The sequence below is a fragment of the Coregonus lavaretus genome (genome assembly GCF_964263955.1).
Source record: "Coregonus lavaretus genome assembly, chromosome: 28".
Classification (NCBI taxonomy): domain Eukaryota; kingdom Metazoa; phylum Chordata; class Actinopteri; order Salmoniformes; family Salmonidae; genus Coregonus; species Coregonus lavaretus.
In genome coordinates, this window is record NC_140015.1 from 13308719 (window position 1) to 13327903 (window position 19185).

A 19185-nucleotide genomic window follows, 5' to 3' on the forward strand; every position below is an offset into this window, starting at 1 on the left:
CACACACACAGTCAGTCTCCCATGTTGTTTAGGCTGTGAGGCTGTTGTTCCTGGGTGGTTCACTAGGAACATTTGCTCCCCACACGTCCAAGGGTTGGTGGTGATCATTAGAGTTTATTCAGACAGCTGGGATCAGCTAAGGCTATAGCTCCACCACCACCATCGCTCTCCATCCAAGCACATTCCTCCCCATCTGAACAGCAGCCTTAATAACAAACTCACATTTTATGATGGGTGTTTACAAGCACTCTTACTGCACCCCACCCTGCCTGCCAGTGGATCCAAGTGGATCCGAGGCGCCGGGAAAAATGTAACACATCAGCCGGATTCTGGTCCCTGACCTCTCCCATGGCGGCAGGCTGGGCTGAAGGCTGGTCTCCCTGGCCTGCAGTGAAACAGGCCCACTGGGCCTCTGGCTGGCTTCGATGGAGACAGGAGACTGCTGTCTGTCTGCTGTGGGGCCTGCCTGCTGCTCTATCTGGCCCCTGCAATGTCAGTAACTAGGTCAGTAGTAGTACTCAGCATCCCCAGGAAATTGGATGTGCTCCCAGCAAGTCTTCTGTTATTGAGGATTGTGTTTTCAAACACATTCAGCCAACACCCAGGCCAGCGACCCCAATTTGTAGGATTTCAGGACCCCTATTAGTAATTAGAAATATTGACCCAGCAGAAGAAAAACAATGTTCATCACTAGCACACATTTGTATCTGTACTTAAACCATGACAAGAGTGGCTGCCCTGTGTCACCCAGGATAACAGGACATGTAGAAGTGAGCTAACCCAGTGTGACTGACTGGGCATGGGAGAACAGCAGGGGTGTTGCTCACTAGAGGTAGAATAACTCTTATGTAAAGTCACACACCTCCCCTCCCCTTCTCCTCAGAATGTTTAATACTGTAATGTGGGCCAAGGGGGCATGGAGTAATTTAGGATATTTGCTGCTCTTTTTTGTGATTTAAAGGAAATGTTCAAACCAGCAGCACTGGCAGGCAGCACACACCACTAAATCCAAGCCTTCGGGGCCTCTATTCACTGTCTGTATGTAGCCTGCAGTGGCTTCAGGAATGTGTTCTCTCTCTCTCTCGTTCTCTCTCTGCCTGATAAGATCACACGGCATCTCTCCTTTCACCTTTATTTTTCTCTTTTTACTTTCATCTTCTCATTCAGCCTCTCATCTGAAGGATGGTAAAGGAGGACATAGAACTGATAAGACCTCATTCAGCATTAGGATTGGCCTGCTTTAGGTGTCCCTGTGGTCAGCGGTACAGCTGAGATCTATCTGAGCGGTCCGCTTGGCAGAAGGGTTGGAGTGCAGAAGGGCCTGTTTTTTTTTTCAATTTGATTAGTTACGCTGCACATTGACCATGAACATCTGGTCTGGAAAGCCTGTCTGTCTGTCCCCAAGGCCTTCCAACATACATCTCAACATGTGCAGCAGGATAGATGGAACCACCCCAAAAAAGAGGAAGGAAAAACCTCAGGATTGAAGGAAGGAAATTAGAAAATGCAGTCTTATGCCCTTACCATAACCACACAATGCTAAGATTTGTTCAATCAGTTTCTATTGATAGTGTGGGCTAAAGTTTTCAATGAGAGTACATGTTTTTTCTTCTTCTGATATGACTGGTTCAGGGGGCTAATAGTGTGGTGTGAGACTGGGCATGACTGTTAGGCTGTTTTTTACTTGTCTGAAAACTTTGTAGAAAGTGACTGTGCTACTGTTAGTAACTCTTATGCTGAGTGTTTTTGGAATGAGAATATGTAGACTGGATGTGTATATTAGTGGGTGTTGTGTGTCTGCTAGAATATGGGTTATTTACAGTGGGGGGAAAAAGTATTTAGTCAGCCACCAATTGTGCAAGTTCTCCCACTTAAAAAGATGAGAGAGGCCTGTAATTTTCATCATAGGTACACGTCAACTATGACAGACAAAATGAGAAGAAAAAAAATCCAGAAAATCACATTGTAGGATTTTTTATGAATTTATTTGCAAATTATGGTGGAAAATAAGTATTTGGTCAATAACAAAAGTTTCTCAATACTTTGTTAAATACCCTTTGTTGGCAATGACACAGGTCAAACATTTTCTGTAAGTCTTCACAAGGTTTTCACACACTGTTGCTGGTATTTTGGCCCATTCCTCCATGCAGATCTCCTCTAGAGCAGTGATGTTTTGGGGCTGTCGCTGGGCAACACGGACTTTCAACTCCCTCCAAAGATTTTCTATGGGGTTGAGATCTGGAGACTGGCTAGGCCACTCCAGGACCTTGAAATGCTTCTTACGAAGCCACTCCTTCGTTGCCCGGGCAGTGTGTTTGGGATCATTGTCATGCGGAAAGACCCAGCCACGTTTCATCTTCAATGCCCTTGCTGATGGAAGGAGGTTTTCACTCAAAATCTCACGATACATGGCCCCATTCATTCTTTCCTTTACACGGATCAGTCGTCCTGGTCCCTTTGCAGAAAAACAGCCCCAAAGCATGATGTTTCCACCCCCATGCTTCACAGTAGGTATGGTGTTCTTTGGATGCAACTCAGCATTCTTTGTCCTCCAAACACGACGAGTTGAGTTTTTACCAAAAAGTTATATTTTGGTTTCATCTGACCATATGACATTCTCCCAATCCTCTTCTGGATCATCCAAATGCACTCTAGCAAACTTCAGACGGGCCTGGACATGTACTGGCTTAAGCAGGGGGACATGTCTGGCACTGCAGGATTTGAGTCGCTGGCGGCGTAGTGTGTTACTGATGGTAGGCTTTGTTACTTTGGTCCCAGCTCTCTGCAGGTCATTCACTAGGTCCCCCCGTGTAGTTCTGGGATTTTTGCTCACCGTTCTTGTGATCATTTTGACCCCACGGGATGAGATCTTGCGTGGAGCCCCAGATCGAGGGAGATTATCAGTGGTCTTGTATGTCTTCCATTTCCTAATAATTGCTCCCACAGTTGATTTCTTCAAACCAAGCTGCTTCCTATTGCAGATTCAGTCTTCCCAGCCTGGTGCAGGTCTACAATTTTGTTTCTGGTGTCCTTTGACAGCTCTTTGGTCTTGGCCATAGTGGAGTTTGGAGTGTGACTGTTTGAGGTTGTGGACAGGTGTCTTTTATACTGATAACAAGTTCATACAGGTGCCATTAATACAGGTAACGAGTGGAGGACAGAGGAGCCTCTTAAAGAAGAAGTTACAGGTCTGTGAGAGCCAGAAATCTTGCTTGTTTGTAGGTGACCAAATACTTATTTTCCACCATAATTTGCAAATAAATTCATTAAAAATCCTACAATGTGATTTTCTGGAGAAAAAAAATCTCAATTTGTCTGTCATAGTTGACGTGTACCTATGATGAAAATTACAGGCCTCTCTCATCTTTTTAAGTGGGAGAACTTGCACAATTGGTGGCTGACTAAATACTTTTTTCCCCACTGTATGAGTGTGTGCATATGATATGGGTGTGTGTGTTTAACTCTCACCTCCTTGACGAGGCCCCTCCACCATTTCTTTCTCTCTCTCTCTTTGGGCAGGGTCCAGATGGAAGTGATTACGCTGCACAGGGAGGGAGAAATTACAGAGAACCTACAGAGCTCCAACCCTTCTCCTTTATCCACTCACTCATTCACTCACTTACACATACAGGCAAGCACACACTCATGCAATCACATGCACAGGAACACATGCATGAGCACTGCCGCTAGTCCACCACCTTGCTTCTGGCGGTACATTTCCACTCCTGGCTGTGTCAGGACAATGCGCCAATGTGCTCCCCTCCCTCTCCTGCCTCACCTCTCGTGGGCCAAGTAAGCGAGCGGTGAGGGCCAGGGTTGTAAATTCCTCTGAAAGAGCAGTCAAGAAGGCTCCCATTAAAACAGGGATCGGCGCTCGCCAGAAAGGAGCCGAAGAAATTAGTCATCACCTGGAGCCTGAAGGGTTCCAGAGCCTGCAGAACCACAGAGGAGAGGAACCGTAGAGATAGAAAGGATAGAACATATATTTTTATGTTTCATTTCAGATGTATACAACTTAGAACCAACTAAGTTGAGATGCCAAGAAAGTGTTGTGATTAGATGACATGTCAAACTACAATGTCAAATTTCAATGTTTTCTAATTTAATTATTTTGATATATTCTAAAAAATAAATAATATGCCATTTAGCAGACGCTTTTATCCAAAGCGACTTACAGTCATGTGTGCATACATTTTTACGTATGGGTGGTCCTGGGGATCGAACCCACTACCCTGGTGTTACAAGCGCTATGCTCTACCAATTGAGCTACAGAGAACCACATATGTCTTCTCTTTGCTCCATTTAATATGTTTTGGAACCCTAAGCCTAGTGCCGCTATTTTCCTATGTTTTGGAACCTTAAGCCTAGTGCCGCTAGTTTCCTATGTTTTGGAACCCTAAGCCTAGTGCCACTAGTTTCATATGTTTTGGAACCCTAAGCCTAGTGCCGCTAGTTTCCTATGTTTTGGAACCCTAAGCCTAGTGCCGCTAGTTTCCTATGTTTTGGAACCCTAAGCCTAGTGCTGCTAGTTTCATATGTTTTGGAACCCTAAGCCTAGTGCCACTAGTTTCATATGATTTGGAACCCTAAGCCTAGTGCCGCTAGTTTTATATGTTTTGGAACCATAAGCCTAAACCTACACTCTAACTAATGCCTAAATCTTAACATCAGTCGTGGAGGTCTATTCTAGCCCGTGAACCCCGCCCTCTCTCAGTTTCAGGTTTGCAGGTCAGTGGAGTTGCCATAGCAGCTCTCTGTGCTGTACCACACAGCTACTCTACAGACAGGGGCTGATTCAGAAGGCCAGGCAGTGAGCTCTAACCAGTGACCCCAGCTACATCAGACAGGGGGCTTCCTGTGCACTGAGGTGGGGCAGTAAGTGCTTTCACCCCAATCCTTCAACCCAATTGACCACTGGTGTTTGTGTTTGTCTTTGCAAGGGCTCTGTGCCACGGGAGTCAGGACAACAATCTGAGCTGGAAACCAAGTCAAACAGAACTGGCTGGGTCATATACAGGTTGGATTAGAGTTGTATATGACTGTTTCATGTACTGCCAGGAGCACAACAGTTAAATGTTGAGAGTTGCTGGAGTTTCTTATTATAGAAGATCATTCACAGTCAGTTGCACTAACACAATAGAAGATGATGACATTGACTAGAATAATTCTCCCCATTGCTCTGTTTGTATTCTCATCACCAGATTGTTAACATATACTCGTGCCATGGCCCCAGGAGTTTAGCTAAGAGTGGCATGGTTGTGTACAGAGTGTGGTGTCTGGCTGTGTATCAACCCCCCTCTCTCCTCCAAATCAAGCCCATTATTATCCCAGGCGAACTCCGGGCTCCCAAAATATCAGTAACGCAGCTGTCAGCACCACTCTGTGCAGCAGCTGGAGCAGCTCCGGGGCCCCCCCTCTCTCTACCCTCTCTCTACCACACACACCCAGACTCCCTCTCTCTACCACACACACCCAGACTCCCTCTCTCTACCACACACACCCAGACGCCCTCTCTCTACCCTCTCTCTACCACACACACCCAGACTCCCTCTCTCTACCCTCTCTCTACCACACACACCCAGACTCCCTCTCTATACCACACACACCCAGACTCCCTCTCTCTACCCTCTCTCTACCACACACACCCAGACTCCCTCTCTCTACCCTCTCTCTACCACACACACCCAGACTCCCTCTCTCTACCCTCTCTCTACCACACACACCCAGACTCCCTCTCTCTACCCTCTCTCTACCCTCTCTCTACCACACACACCCAGACGCCCTCTCTCTACCCTCTCTCTACCACACACACCCAGACTCCCTATCTCTACCCTCTCTCTACCACACACACCCAGACTCCCTCTCTCTACCCTCTCTCTACCACACACACCCAGACTCCCTCTCTCTACCCTCTCTCTACCACACACACCCAGACTCCCTCTCTCTACCCTCTCTCTACCACACACACCCAGACTCCCTCTCTCTATCCTCTCTCTACCACACACACCCAGACTCCCTCTCTCTACCCTCTCTCTACCACACACACCCAGACTCCCTCTCTCTACCCTCTCTCTACCATACACACCCAGACTCTCTCTCTCTACCCTCTCTCTACCACACACACCCAGACTCCCCCTCTCTACCCTCTCTCTACCACACACACCCAGACTCCCTCTCTCTACCCTCTCTCTACCACACACACCCATACTCCCCCTCTCTACCCTCTCTCTACCACACACACCCAGACTCCCTCTCTCTACCCTCTCTCTACCACACACACCCAGACTCCCTCTCTCTACCCTCTCTCTACCACACACACCCAGACTCCCTCTCTCTACCCTCTCTCTCTCTCGCTCTCTTTACCACACACACCCAGACTCTCTCTCTCGACCCTCTCTCTACCACACACACCCAGACGACCCCCCCCTCTCTCTCTCTCTACCACACACACCCAGACGACCCCCCCCCTCTCTCTCTCTCTACCACACACACCCAGACTCCCTATCTCTACCCTCTCTCTACCACACACACCCAGACTCCCTCTCTCTACCCTCTCTCTACCACACACACCCAGACTCCCTCTCTCTACCCTCTCTCTACCACACACACCCAGACTCCCTCTCTCTACCCTCTCTCTACCACACACACCAGACTCCCTCTCTCTACCCTCTCTCTACCACACACACCAGACTCCCTCTCTCTACCCTCTCTCTACCACACACACCCAGACTCCCTCTCTCTACCCTCTCTCTACCACACACACCCAGACTCCCTCTCTCTACCCTCTCTCTACCCTCTCTCTACCACACACACCCAGACTCCCTCTCTCTACCCTCTCTCTACCACACACACCCAGACTCCCCCTCTCTACCCTCTCTCTACCACACACACCCAGACTCCCCCTCTCTACCCTCTCTCTACCACACACACCCAGACTCCCTCTCTCTACCCTCTCTCTACCACACACACCCAGACTCCCTCTCTCTACCCTCTCTCTACCACACACACCCAGACTCCCCCTCTCTACCCTCTCTCTACCACACACACCCAGACCCCCTCTCTCTACCACACACACCCAGACTCCCTCTCTCTACCCTCTCTCTACCACACACACCCAGACTCGCCCTCTCTACCCTCTCTCTACCACACACACCCAGACTCCCTCTCTCTACCCTCTCTCTACCACACACACCCAGACTCCCTCTCTCTACCCTCTCTCTACCACACACACCCAGACTCCCTCTCTCTACCCCCTCTCTCTCTCTCTCTTTACCACACACACCCAGACTCCCTCTCTCTCTCTCGACCCTCTCTCTACCACACACACCCAGACTCCCTCTCTCTACCCTCTCTCTACCCTCTCTCTACCACACACACCCAGACTCCCTCTCTCTACCCTCTCTCTACCACACACACCCAGACTCCCTCTCTCTACCCTCTCTCTACCACACACACCCAGACTCCCTCTCTCTACCCTCTCTCTACCACACACACCCAGACTCCCTCTCTCTACCCTCTCTCTACCACACACACCCAGACTCCCCCTCTCTACCCTCTCTCTACCACACACACCCAGACTCCCTCTCTCTACCCTCTCTCTACCACACACACCCAGACTACCCCTCTCTACCCTCTCTCTACCACACACACCCAGACTCCCTCTCTCTACCCTCTCTCTACCACACACACCCAGACTCCCTCTCTCTACCCTCTCTCTACCACACACACCCAGACTCCCTCTCTCTACCCTCTCTCTCTCTCGCTCTCTTTACCACACACACCCAGACTCCCTCTCTCTCTCTCGACCCTCTCTCTACCACACACACCCAGACGACCCCCCCCCCTCTCTCTCTCTCTCTACCACACACACCCAGACGACCCCCCCCCTCTCTCTCTCTCTCTACCACACACACCCAGACGACCCCCCCCCTCTCTCTTTACCACACACACCCAGACGACCCCCCCCCCCCTCTCTCTCTCTTTACCACACACACCCAGACTCCCTCTCTCTCTCTCGACCCTCTCTCTACCACACCCAGACTCCCTCTGTCTTTACCACACACACCCACGTTCTCTACAACAGGGCCTGGGACCTGAGCGGTTTACTCCAAGCACGCACAGAGGACGAGTTGGCCCCTTTAAAGTACTCTGTATTTATTAACTCTCTCTCTGTTTGTGTGTGTGTGCCTAGCCTGGGCCCCACCCGTCTATCTCACTGAAGCCACCTCTGAATGGCCTGTGTGGGTCATAAAACCCCAGACAAATGGTGTGTTTGGGGCATGAGAGTGAGCCAAGGAGGGGGTGGAGGAAGTGAGTCTCGCTGGAACAGAGGCTCTTTAACCACAGTTGTTGTCTGCTTCTGTTCCGTTCCCTTCCCTGCTGCTGTAGTTAAGTTACAAATCCTCTGAGCCCCAGAACAGACCATGGACTATCTTGACTGAGTGGCCAGTCGGTAAGATCATCCAAAGTCGGGGAGTTGAGAGTAGGCTTTCCAAATATCCATTCCCCTCACTTTCTGTGTGTCTTTCCCCCTGATAGTGTCCAGCCAAGGAATCTGTGAACTTTTCTACTGCTGCCTAATAAATCTAGAACTATGTTCACAAAGACTCTCACAGCATACTGATAAAACCAGGACAGGACATTCAAAACACTCATTATGTTGAACTGCATTTCATGGCAATTTGCAATGGGTCTGCCCAAAGAGAAGCACCGTGACCGAACAGGATATCACTATATTGAAGCGGAGGGCCTCTGTAACATAGAAACTGAAAATGCACATTTTTTACCTACTTTCTCCTGCCAACTCTCTGATTCCCCCTCCCCCAAATATATATGGCGGCCTCAGGAAGCAATCCATGCAGGGGATAGGAGGAGAGGGAACATATTGGACTTCCTGTTTTGATTTCAAGGGGAAAACGAGATCCAGAGATATGGAGGGAGCGCTGGGAAATCTAAACTGCCCTCATTTAGCAGGGCTATGTCTGACTATGACTAATTGAGCATAAGCGCTCAGAGCATGATACTCCTCTTTGAGATCAGAGCAAGACTTGATCTTGCGTAACTTTCACAGAGAGCTACTTTTTTCACTCCCATTATTTGTCTCTTTTTTCAGACAAACAACATGATCCATCTTTGTTAACAGCCTCTGAGGGCTTCTTTCAATCAGGGTGATATGAGATCACATTATTAACATTTTCTGGAAGAGCATTCTTTCTTTCTGCCCAATCCTCTGCTTGTCCCTTCTTGCCCTTGAGGAGAGAATATGGCGGCATGGCAGATTTCACTCTCAGACCAACAAAGAAAGAGAGCTAATCCACAGCATAGACAAGCTTAGCTGAGACCACCTAGAAGAAACTTGGTCAATAGGTCTACATAGATAGCAACTTTTTTGTGCCGGTAATAAATGCAGCTTGATAGCTGTGTCTCTATGTAGTAAATGTGAGACCTGTGTACAGGGTGATAGTCATCATACCTCTACATATAGCTTTGGATAAAAGCGTCTGCTAAATGGCATATTATTATTATTATATAGTACAAAAGGACTAATGTGCAATAGAAAATCAGGTATAAACCATGTAAAGGTCTGCAGTCTCCCTGCTGGGTCACGCTATCAGACATCAGGCTTCCTGACTGAGAATATCAAGTGAACAGAGCTTTGCCGGCGAAACTCAAACATTCTGAAAAGTGAATCTGGGCATCTGTTTCTGTTTAGTTTTCAGTTTTTTTTTTTCTTCTACAGATTCACAATATGGCAGCAACATCTTTCCCTATCCTGATACTCCTTTTATAAACTTATTTTTTACCTTGGGAGGAAGAAAGAAAGCACCCCTATTAAACTGAATTTTCCAAAATACCTTCCAAACCCCCTCCCCGCCCACCCCTTGTAACAATCTTAGACTCTACCTGCCACCACCCCTCCCCGCCCACCTCCCCCTTCTCTTTTCTCTCTCCTCATTCGTCTCTCTCTGCTTCAGCGAAAAGCCAAACAAGCCAGCCATTAAGTTGAGTTAAGCGCAGGAAGCGGGCCTTCAGGCCAGGCAGCCCTGTTTACAAGGAGCTAGTCGGGTTTCAGCGGCCCCTTGAAGTGAGGCAGCTCACAGGAGACTGTCACTGGGCCAAGGCCCGACGCTGCTCCACTGACTCACTGCATTCCCCCCATTCATCTGAGTGAAGAGGGGAAGAGAAGGGGGGCAGGGAGGAGAAAGGCAGGGGGAACTAGGGCTGAGGCACAAAGAGGTGTGGAGAAGCAGAGCAGAAGTGGGACAGGTAGATTTATGTATTTCTTCCCCAAAAAGGCATGGTCTCTTCTGCTCTCCTAAATCACACATACTTTTCCTGTCAGTTGTTACAACCCTGGTACTTATACTGTACCATGCCATACACTGCCCCCTCTTTCTCTGCCTACAAGACAGACAATATTCAGAGTGGTCTTCAGCGAGTACAAACTGTTCAAGCCCTGCACATTGTCAAATCCACCTCTGTACATTTCCTGATGTAGATTAGGTGAGAAATCGGTAATCCAATTCTATCCCTTTCTTACATGCAGGAGCTATTCAGAAAGTATTCACACCCTTTGACTTTTTCCACATTTTGTTGTTACAAAGTGGGATTAAAATGGATTTAATTGTCATTTTTTGTCAACTATCTTAACAAAATGCTCTGTAATGTCAAAGTAGAAGGAAAATTCTAAAATTAATTAATTAATGGAAAATAAAACACTAATATACATTGATTAGATAAGTATTCAACCCCTTGTAGCTCAGTTGGTAGAGCATGGCGCTTGCAACGCCAGGGTTGTGGGTTCGATTCCCATGGGGGGCAAGTATGAAAAACATATGCACTCACTAACTAAGTTGCTCTGGATAAGAGCGTCTGCTAAAATGTAAGTACAGTGCCTTGCAAAAGTATTCATCCCCCTTGGCGTTTTTCCTATTTTGTTGCATTACAACCTATAATTTAAATTGATTTTTATTTGGATTTCATGTAATGGACATACACAAAATAGTCCAAATTGGTGAAGTGAAATGAAAAAAAAACTTGTTTCAGAAAATTCTAAAAGATTATTAACGGAAAAGTGGTGCGTGCATATGTATTCACCCCCTTTGCTATAAAGCCCCTAAATAAGATCCAATTACCTTCAGAAGTCACATAATTAGTTAAATAAAGTCCACCTGTGTGCAATCTAAGTGTCACATGATCTCAGTATATATACACCTGTTCTGAAAGGCCCCAGAGTCTGCAACACCACTAAGCAAGGGGCACCACCAAGCAAGGGGCACCATGAAGACAGGTCAGGGACAAAGTTGTGGAGAAGTACAGATCAGGCTTGGGTTATAAAAAAAATATCCAAAACATTGAACATCCCACAGAGCACCATTAAATCCATTATTAAAAAATTGAAAGAAAATGGCACCACAACAAACCTGCCAAGAGAGGGCCGCCAACCAAAACTCACAGACCAGGCAAGGAGGCCATTAATCAGAGAGGCAACAAAGAGACCAAAGATAACCCTGAAGGAGCTGCAAAGCTCCACAGCGGAGATTGGAGTATCTGTCCATAGGACCACTTTAAGCCATACACTCCACAGAGCTGGGCTTTACGGAAGAGTGGCCAGAAAAAAGCCATTGCTTAAAGAAAAAAATAAGCAAACACATTTGGTGTTTGCCAAAAGTCATGTGGGAGGCACCCCAAACATATGGAAGAAGGTACTCTGGTCAGATGAGACTAAAATTGAGCTTTTTGGCTATCAAGGAAAACGCTATGTCTGGCGCAAACCCAACACCTCTCATTACCCAGAGAACACCATCCCCACAGTGAAGCATGGTGGTGGCAGCATCATGCTGTGGGATGTTTTTCATCAGCAGGGACTGGGAAACTGGTCAGAATTGAAGGAATGATGGATGGCGCTAAATACAGGGAAATTCTTTAGGGAAACCTGTTTCAGTCTTCCAGAGATTTGAGACTGGGACGGAGGTTCACCTTCCAGCAGGACAATGACCCTAAGCATACTGCTAAAGCAACACTCAAGGTTTAAGGGGGGGGGGGGGGGGGGGGTGAATAGTTATGCACGCTCAAGTTTTCTGTTTTTTTGTCTTATTCCTTGTTTGTTTCACAAGAAAAAATATTTTTCATCTTCGAAGTGGTAGGCATGTTGTGTAAATCAAATGATACAAACCCCCCCAAAATCCATTTTAATTCCAGGTTGTAAGGCAACAAAATAGGAAAAATGGCAAGGGGGGTGATTACTTTTGCAAGCCACTGTAAATGTTAGAATCACCTTTGGCAGCGATTAAAACTGTGAGACTTTCTGGGTAAGTCTCTAAGAGCTTTGTACACCTGGATTGTACAATATTTGCCCATTATTCTTTAATAAAAAAATTATTCAACCTCTGTCAAGTTGGTTGTTGATCATTGCTAGACAGCCATGTTCAAGTATTTCCATATATTTTCAAGACGATTTAAATAAAAACTGTAACAAGGCCACTCAGGAACATTCAACGTCGTCTTGGTAAGCAACTCCAGTGTATATTTGGCCTTGTGTTTTAGGTAATTGTCCTGCTGAAAGGGGAATTTGTCTCCCAGTGTCTGTTGTCTGTTGGAAAGCAGACTGAACCAAGTTTTCCTCTAGGATTTTGCCTGTGCTTAGCTCTATTCCGTTTCTTTTGATCCTAAAAAACTCCCCAGTCATTGCCAATGACAAGCATACCCATAATATGATACAGTCACCACCATGCTTGAACATTTGAAGAGTGTGTTGGATTTGCCCCAAACATAACGCCTTGTATTCAGGACAAAAATTCATTTCTTTGCCACATTTTTTGCAGTATTACTTTAGTGCCTTATTGCAAACAGGATTATTATGTACAGGCTTCCTTCTGTTTACTACAATGTTGTTGATCCATCCTCAATTATCTCATATCACAGCCATTAAACTCTGTAACTGTTTTAAAATCACCATTGACCTCATGGTGAAGTCCCTGAGCGGTTTCCTTCCTCTCCGGCAACTGAGTTAGGAAGGGCACCTGTATCTTTGTAGTCACTGGGTGTATTGATACACCATCCAAAGTGTAATTAATAACTGCACCATGCTCAAAGGGATATTAACTGTCTGCTTCTTTTTTTGCCATCTACCAATAGGTGCCCTTCTTTGCAAACCATTGGAAAACCTCCCTGGTCTTTGTGGTTGAATCTGTGCTTGAAATTCACTGCTTGACTGAGGGACCTTACAGATAATTGTATATGTGGGGTAGTCATTTAAAATCATGTTAAACACTATTATTGCACAGAGTGAGTCCATGCAACTTATTATGTGACTTGTTAAGCACAGTTTTACTCCTGAACTTATTTATGCTTGCCATAACAAAAGGGTTGAATGCTGATTTACTCAAGACATTTCAGCTTTATATTTTAATTAATGTGTAAACATTTCTAAAAACATAATTGCACTTTGACATTATGGGGTATTGTGTGTAGATCAGTGACCCAAAATCTCAATTTAATAAAAAATGTAATTCCGGCTGTAACACAATACAATGTGGAAAAAGTCAAGGGGTGTACTTTCTGAAGGCACTGTACGTGTACAGTATGTTTTGGAAGTATTCCTCATAGCCTCAGTGCTGGAGGTGTTGGGGATCTGGGGAGTATCCACTTTCCCCAGCCAGAACTACATTTATTTCATTACATCACCACAGAGGAGGTTCAGTTTCAGCCATGCATCACTCGGGGGATTCCAGCTCAATATTAAGTGTGTACTTTACAAAGGTTCTTGAAGCCAAGCACCATTATTTTATTTTGTTTCACGCCCATGTAGAGACGAATGCACCCCCACCCCCACACACAAAGTAGCATACTCAAATTCTTATTCACGCTGGCATAGAAGCTAATATTCCATCTAAGGGTTTGTCATTCCAGGTATTACATTTGACATTTTAGTCATTTAGCAGATGCTCTTATCCAGAGCGACTTACAGTTAGTGAGTGCATACATTTTTCATCCAGTGTTACCTCACTCCCCTGTACCTTGGAAAGCCGCGGCAGGGTAATGCATCCTTGTGGCAGTCGCCACACAGTCTGAAAACTAACAGATGTTGAGGTATGACTCAACTGTCAACACATTGGCAAGGGCAGCGTGATGAAGACCTATCTGAGTAGGCCTATTTTAGACACACATCAAGAGAGAAAGAGAGGGAGAGAGATAGCGAAGAGAGATGCGGACAGACGGGCAAGTCTACCGACAGAAAAGGCCCACACATACATACAGCCACGAGTTGTGCACACAAGGGCACGTTAAAGTAGGGTCTCTTACAGCACCACATCATCGTAATTGAATGACTTTGGAGTGAAGGAGGCCATTGTATTGGGTCCAGCCCGTAAAACTGCATGGCCTCAGGACATACATTAGAGCCCAAATGTGATCCCCTCTTCAACAGAGGCACAGTGATGTTTATAATGCCCAGCATTTGGATTGTGTTTCCAAAGGGGGCATTGTTAGTTTGAACCTGGAACATACACCTTGCTACAGCTAAGCCCCTCCAACCAAGACCATAAGACACATAGGTTTCAACCCTATCACATTTTTCTCCAACCATAACTTTTTAACATGATGTAGAAATGTTTTTTATGGTAATCTAATTAGGGAATTGGGAGTTTGTTGAACCTACTGAAGTTGGGCAGAGACCACCATCTTGTAACTTCCCTTACATCTTTGAGCATGAACATGTTAGCACTCTTCTTTAAGAAATAACGGTAGCTCTTAAAATGACACCACATAGTTTGTGCTGTAGTATAGAACAATATACTAACCCTCATCTTCAAACCCTTACTTTCCCACAAAGTGACCATATTTGTATTGTTACATACTATAACTATGTTATTACCACATTCTGAGCTGTAATATATTGGTAACAAAATAACTTTTCAATTAAAAGACAAATGAAATTGACATGATCAAGAAAATAATCCTGCTAGTCAAGATAACAGGACACACACAAAAATGATCAAATCATGTGGCTTTTATTTTGTCGTCACCCGTCCTCCCTCTCAGCAAGTCAGGTGAGATACATTTGTTGATTAGGGGTTGCCAGATTCACACCAGTTTTCACGTCACAACATTAAAATACCACACTCTTCTTTGACTCCGTTTTTCAAAATACTTTTGTTTTCCTAGATCATTATTTTAACAGTTTGAGCAACACCGTATCCAGAAGTGGATCTTTTTGTGTGACTTTTTGGTAATGGAGTGTAGTACTGACAATTAGGGCTAGCTTTCCCACCCTGGAGGCATGGCCACAGTGTCCTTGCAGCCTTGCCTTCACGCCTCCCACCCAGCCTCTCTTGCTGCTCAGCTCAGCTCCAAGGGATTTAATTTGTGGGGGGAGACGAGAGGAAGGAGAGGGGCTAAGTAGGGAAAGTGCACAGCCAAAGACTGCCTTTACTACAACCCAGCTTCCCTGATCTGATACATCAGAAAGGAAATGATTACAGATCTGGGTTTGACAGGAAAAACTTTAAATGTGTATGTGTCATACTGCCAGTGAAAACAGCACTAAGAGACAGACAGTGTGTGTGTCTATGGCTCCTTTCAGAAGGGGTGCAAGAGTTAACCAGGCACTACGGCTGTCGGAAGACAAAACAAAACATGTCCTTTCTTTAAATACAAATATATAATTTTATATTTTACAATTCCTATTTACAGTTACATTTAATTACATCTCACACGTTCACAGAGTAAAAATAGTCTTAAAATGGCCGCCCGTCCTTTCAGGCCTCCTTCCTTCCCCCGCTCACTGTATTCCCAGCTGGATTCTCACTCACACTGGAGAGTTTTTATGACTGGTAACTTAAAAAAAGGAGTAGGAACAGAGTGGGGGAGGAGAGAGAGCACTTCAGCACATGGCATCCACTGAACACGTTTGTTGTTTGTTCATTCTGAGGTTTGGCCATTCTTCAGGTCAGCAACAGTTTGTCATTTGGTCAAGACCCCCGACCCCCGACTCTTAAAGCTTGATTTTGGCATGCAATATTTGATTTCTTAAAAATTCAGTCAATGTTCCATAAAAATACTGAGAGTATCTGATGATCAATGTATTAAAGTACCACTGAGTCTCTGACAGTGAGTAAACTAATAGGAGGGAGAAAAACACACTATAAAACATCCGATTGAATGTCCAAAAACAAGTCCCATGGTTTGGCCTCCCTCCCTAGACAGTGGTCTCTCCATGCTTACCATTTGTGAGTCTGGTATAGAACTTGCGCCAGGAGTGGAGTGTCTTGCCAGACCAGATCCAGAACCCAGAGGTGATGCCCACTATGAGGGTCATCAGGTATTTGATCATGTAGACGGTGAAGTCGGGGGTCATGCGGGGGGTGTACTGCATGGGGCAGGGGATGGCTAAGCCTTTACAGTTATGGCTGACCCAGCTTCTCTCCCAGTGGTGGCGGAAGGCCTGCTCGTAGAAGAAGCAGGCGATGACGATGGTGGCGGGGACCGTGTAGAGCACGCTGAACACCCCGATGCGCACCATCAGGCGCTCCAACTTCTCCGTCTTGGTGCCGTCGTGCTTCATGATGGTGCGGATGCGGAACAGGGACACGAAGCCGGCCAGGAGGAAGGAGGTCCCAATGAAGAGGTAGATGAAGAGGGGGGCCAGGACAAAGCCCCGCATGGGGTTCAGGCTGTTGAGGCCCACGAAGCACACCCCGCTGAGCACGTCCCCCTCGATCTGCCCCATGGCCAGGATGCTGATGGTCTTCACGGCGGGCACGGCCCAGGCTGCCAGGTGGAAGTACTGGGAGTTGGCCTCAATAGCCTCATGCCCCCACTTCATCCCAGCTGCCAGGAACCAGGTGAGGGACAGGATGACCCACCAGATGGAGCTGGCCATGCTGAAGAAATACAGCATCATGAACAGGATGGTGCAGCCCTCCTTCTTGGTCCCCTGGACTATGGTCTTATAACCGTCTGGGGTGAAGCTGTCGTTGCACACCACCTTGTCCCCCAGGAAGTAGCCAGCGATATAGGCTATGGAGACCATGGTGTAGCACCCAGAAAGGAAGATGATGGGCCTCTCCGGGTACTTGAAGCGCTGCATATCCACTAGGTAGGTGGTGACGGTGAATAGGGTGGAGGCACAGCACAGAGACGACCAGATGAGGATCCATATGCGTGCAAAATAAATCTCTTTATCATTGAAGAACATGTAGCCTCCACTGCTCCTGGAGTGTTCACATGGTGCTCCACAATCCAGCTCCCCCAGAAAAGAATAATTCAGATAAGTGGGGACTTTGAGCACAGCTGGACAGCGGAAAGGCCTGTCTGGTGTGGAGTAGACATGGACGCCAGGGGTTCCAGGGACTGGCATGTGTACGGGCGGGGCAGTGGCAGTAGATTCATTCTGACCCACGCAAATGTTACCGTCTCCAAGCACGGGGAAATTCTCGCACCGGAGGCGTTCTGGCCACTGGAACCCGAATTTATTCATGAGCGCCTCGCAGCCGTGCTTTGCCCTCTCGCAAATTGAGCGACAGGGTGGAATGGCCTTTTCCAAAACTGTACACACAGGCGCATACATTGAACATAGGAAGAATTTAAGTTCCGGCGAGCACTGTACCTTTACCAAGGGGTAAAATTGGTGCACCTCCAGTCCTGCTTCCTCTTGGTTGTAATGTCCCACTAGATTGGGCATGATAGTTTGATTGTAGGCGATGTCCGTGCATAGTGGAATTGAAATAGGCTGGCAAAATCCGTGGTCCGGGACAGCAATGCCATTATCCCCTTGCGCTGTTCCCATCAATGACGGCATGATCAATGCGAGAAAAGTCACAAAACTCGTTTGAAAATCAATTTTCATTGTGAGCTGATCAATACAAAATCTCCTCTATTTTAACCTGATAAAGTCATGCAATTTACAGATACTTGTTATATTCTGTAGCGTCGGGAATTTAGGCTATAAGTAACGGAATAATTGAGAAAAACTTCTGCAGTAGTCCCGGTGAGCGAAAAACTGTTACTGTTTGCTCGCCTGCAAGAGGCTGCTTGACTTTTCCTTTGTGCAATTTGCGTGGCCCAATCAGACAGTTTCAAGTCCCCCATGCAACTTTCTGTGGTTGGTTTCAAAGTAAAGTCGGAAGGAGGGATTGGGGTAAGGGGGCTCTAGAAACAGATTCCCACCCCTTCCCAATGTGTTGCTGGCCAATGGAATTGCAGAGCAGTATCAACTTGGGAGAGTTTGAGTAACTTCAGTGCAGTAGGCTTCCCCTGAATTAACCATACTGTAGTGTAGCCCCGCGCATAACGCCAAGATGTGCAGATATCTATCTATCTATTTATATATCTATTACGTTTAAAGTTTTATTTGTCACTAGAAATAAGAGATAAGAAAGGAGGAAGAAAAAAACAGTGTCAGTACCAAATTTACAGTGAGCAGGGATAGTCGAGTAGTTGAGGTGGTAGATATGTACCTGTAGGCAGGCAGAGATGAGGAGAAATTGACTGGTAGCAGGATAAAAAAATAAAAATAATAATAATAATAAACAATATAGCAGTGTAAACTGGGCTGAAAAGTGACTGGTAGCAGGAATATTTAAATACTATGGTAGTATACTAATGGTAATATCAACATGTCAACAGGAGTAATAGTGACCAGTAGCAGGATAAATGGGTGGATATTAATGGTGACGCAATCAATAATCAATTAACATCAGCTTAATGGTAGTTATACATTTACATTTTAGTCATTTAGCAGAAGCTCTTATCCAGAGCGACTTACAGTTAGTGAGTGCATACATTATTTTTTTTATTTTTCATACTGGCCCCCGGTGGGAATCAAACCCACAACCCTGGCGTTGCAAACGCCATGCTTTACCAACTGAGCTACATCCCTGTTATAAATCGAATCAATAATCATTTAGCAGCAACGTAGGTGTGAGGGGGTGTGTGCATGTGGGTGTGAGTGTGTGACGTCAGTAATGTGTGTGTGACTGAGTGGGTAGAAACCTGTGGATGGGCCTAGAGTCAGTGTGGATAGTCTGTGGGAGAGGGAGAGAAGTAGTTGTTAGCCATTTAACAGTCTTATGGCCAGGGGATAGAAGCTGTTTAGGCCCTTCCAAAAAAGATAGCAGTTTTGAAACTGCAGTAAAAGTTCAGTAACTGCAGTCGACTGTGGTATTTTGGACGCAGTGATTGCAG

At 46.2% G+C, this 19185-nt stretch overlaps 1 protein-coding gene across 1 annotated transcript; it reads right to left on the reverse strand.

Moving 5' to 3' along the window:
- Window positions 1-15000: 15000 nt before the first annotated feature.
- LOC311103502 (frizzled-2-like) lies at window positions 15001-17866 on the reverse strand. The gene has a single exon (XM_084145074.1). It carries the CDS (start codon window positions 17846-17848, stop codon window positions 16199-16201), a length of 1650 nt encoding a protein of 549 aa, XP_084001200.1. The 5' UTR covers window positions 17849-17866; the 3' UTR covers window positions 15001-16198.
- Between the last annotated feature and the right edge of the window lie 1319 nt (window positions 17867-19185).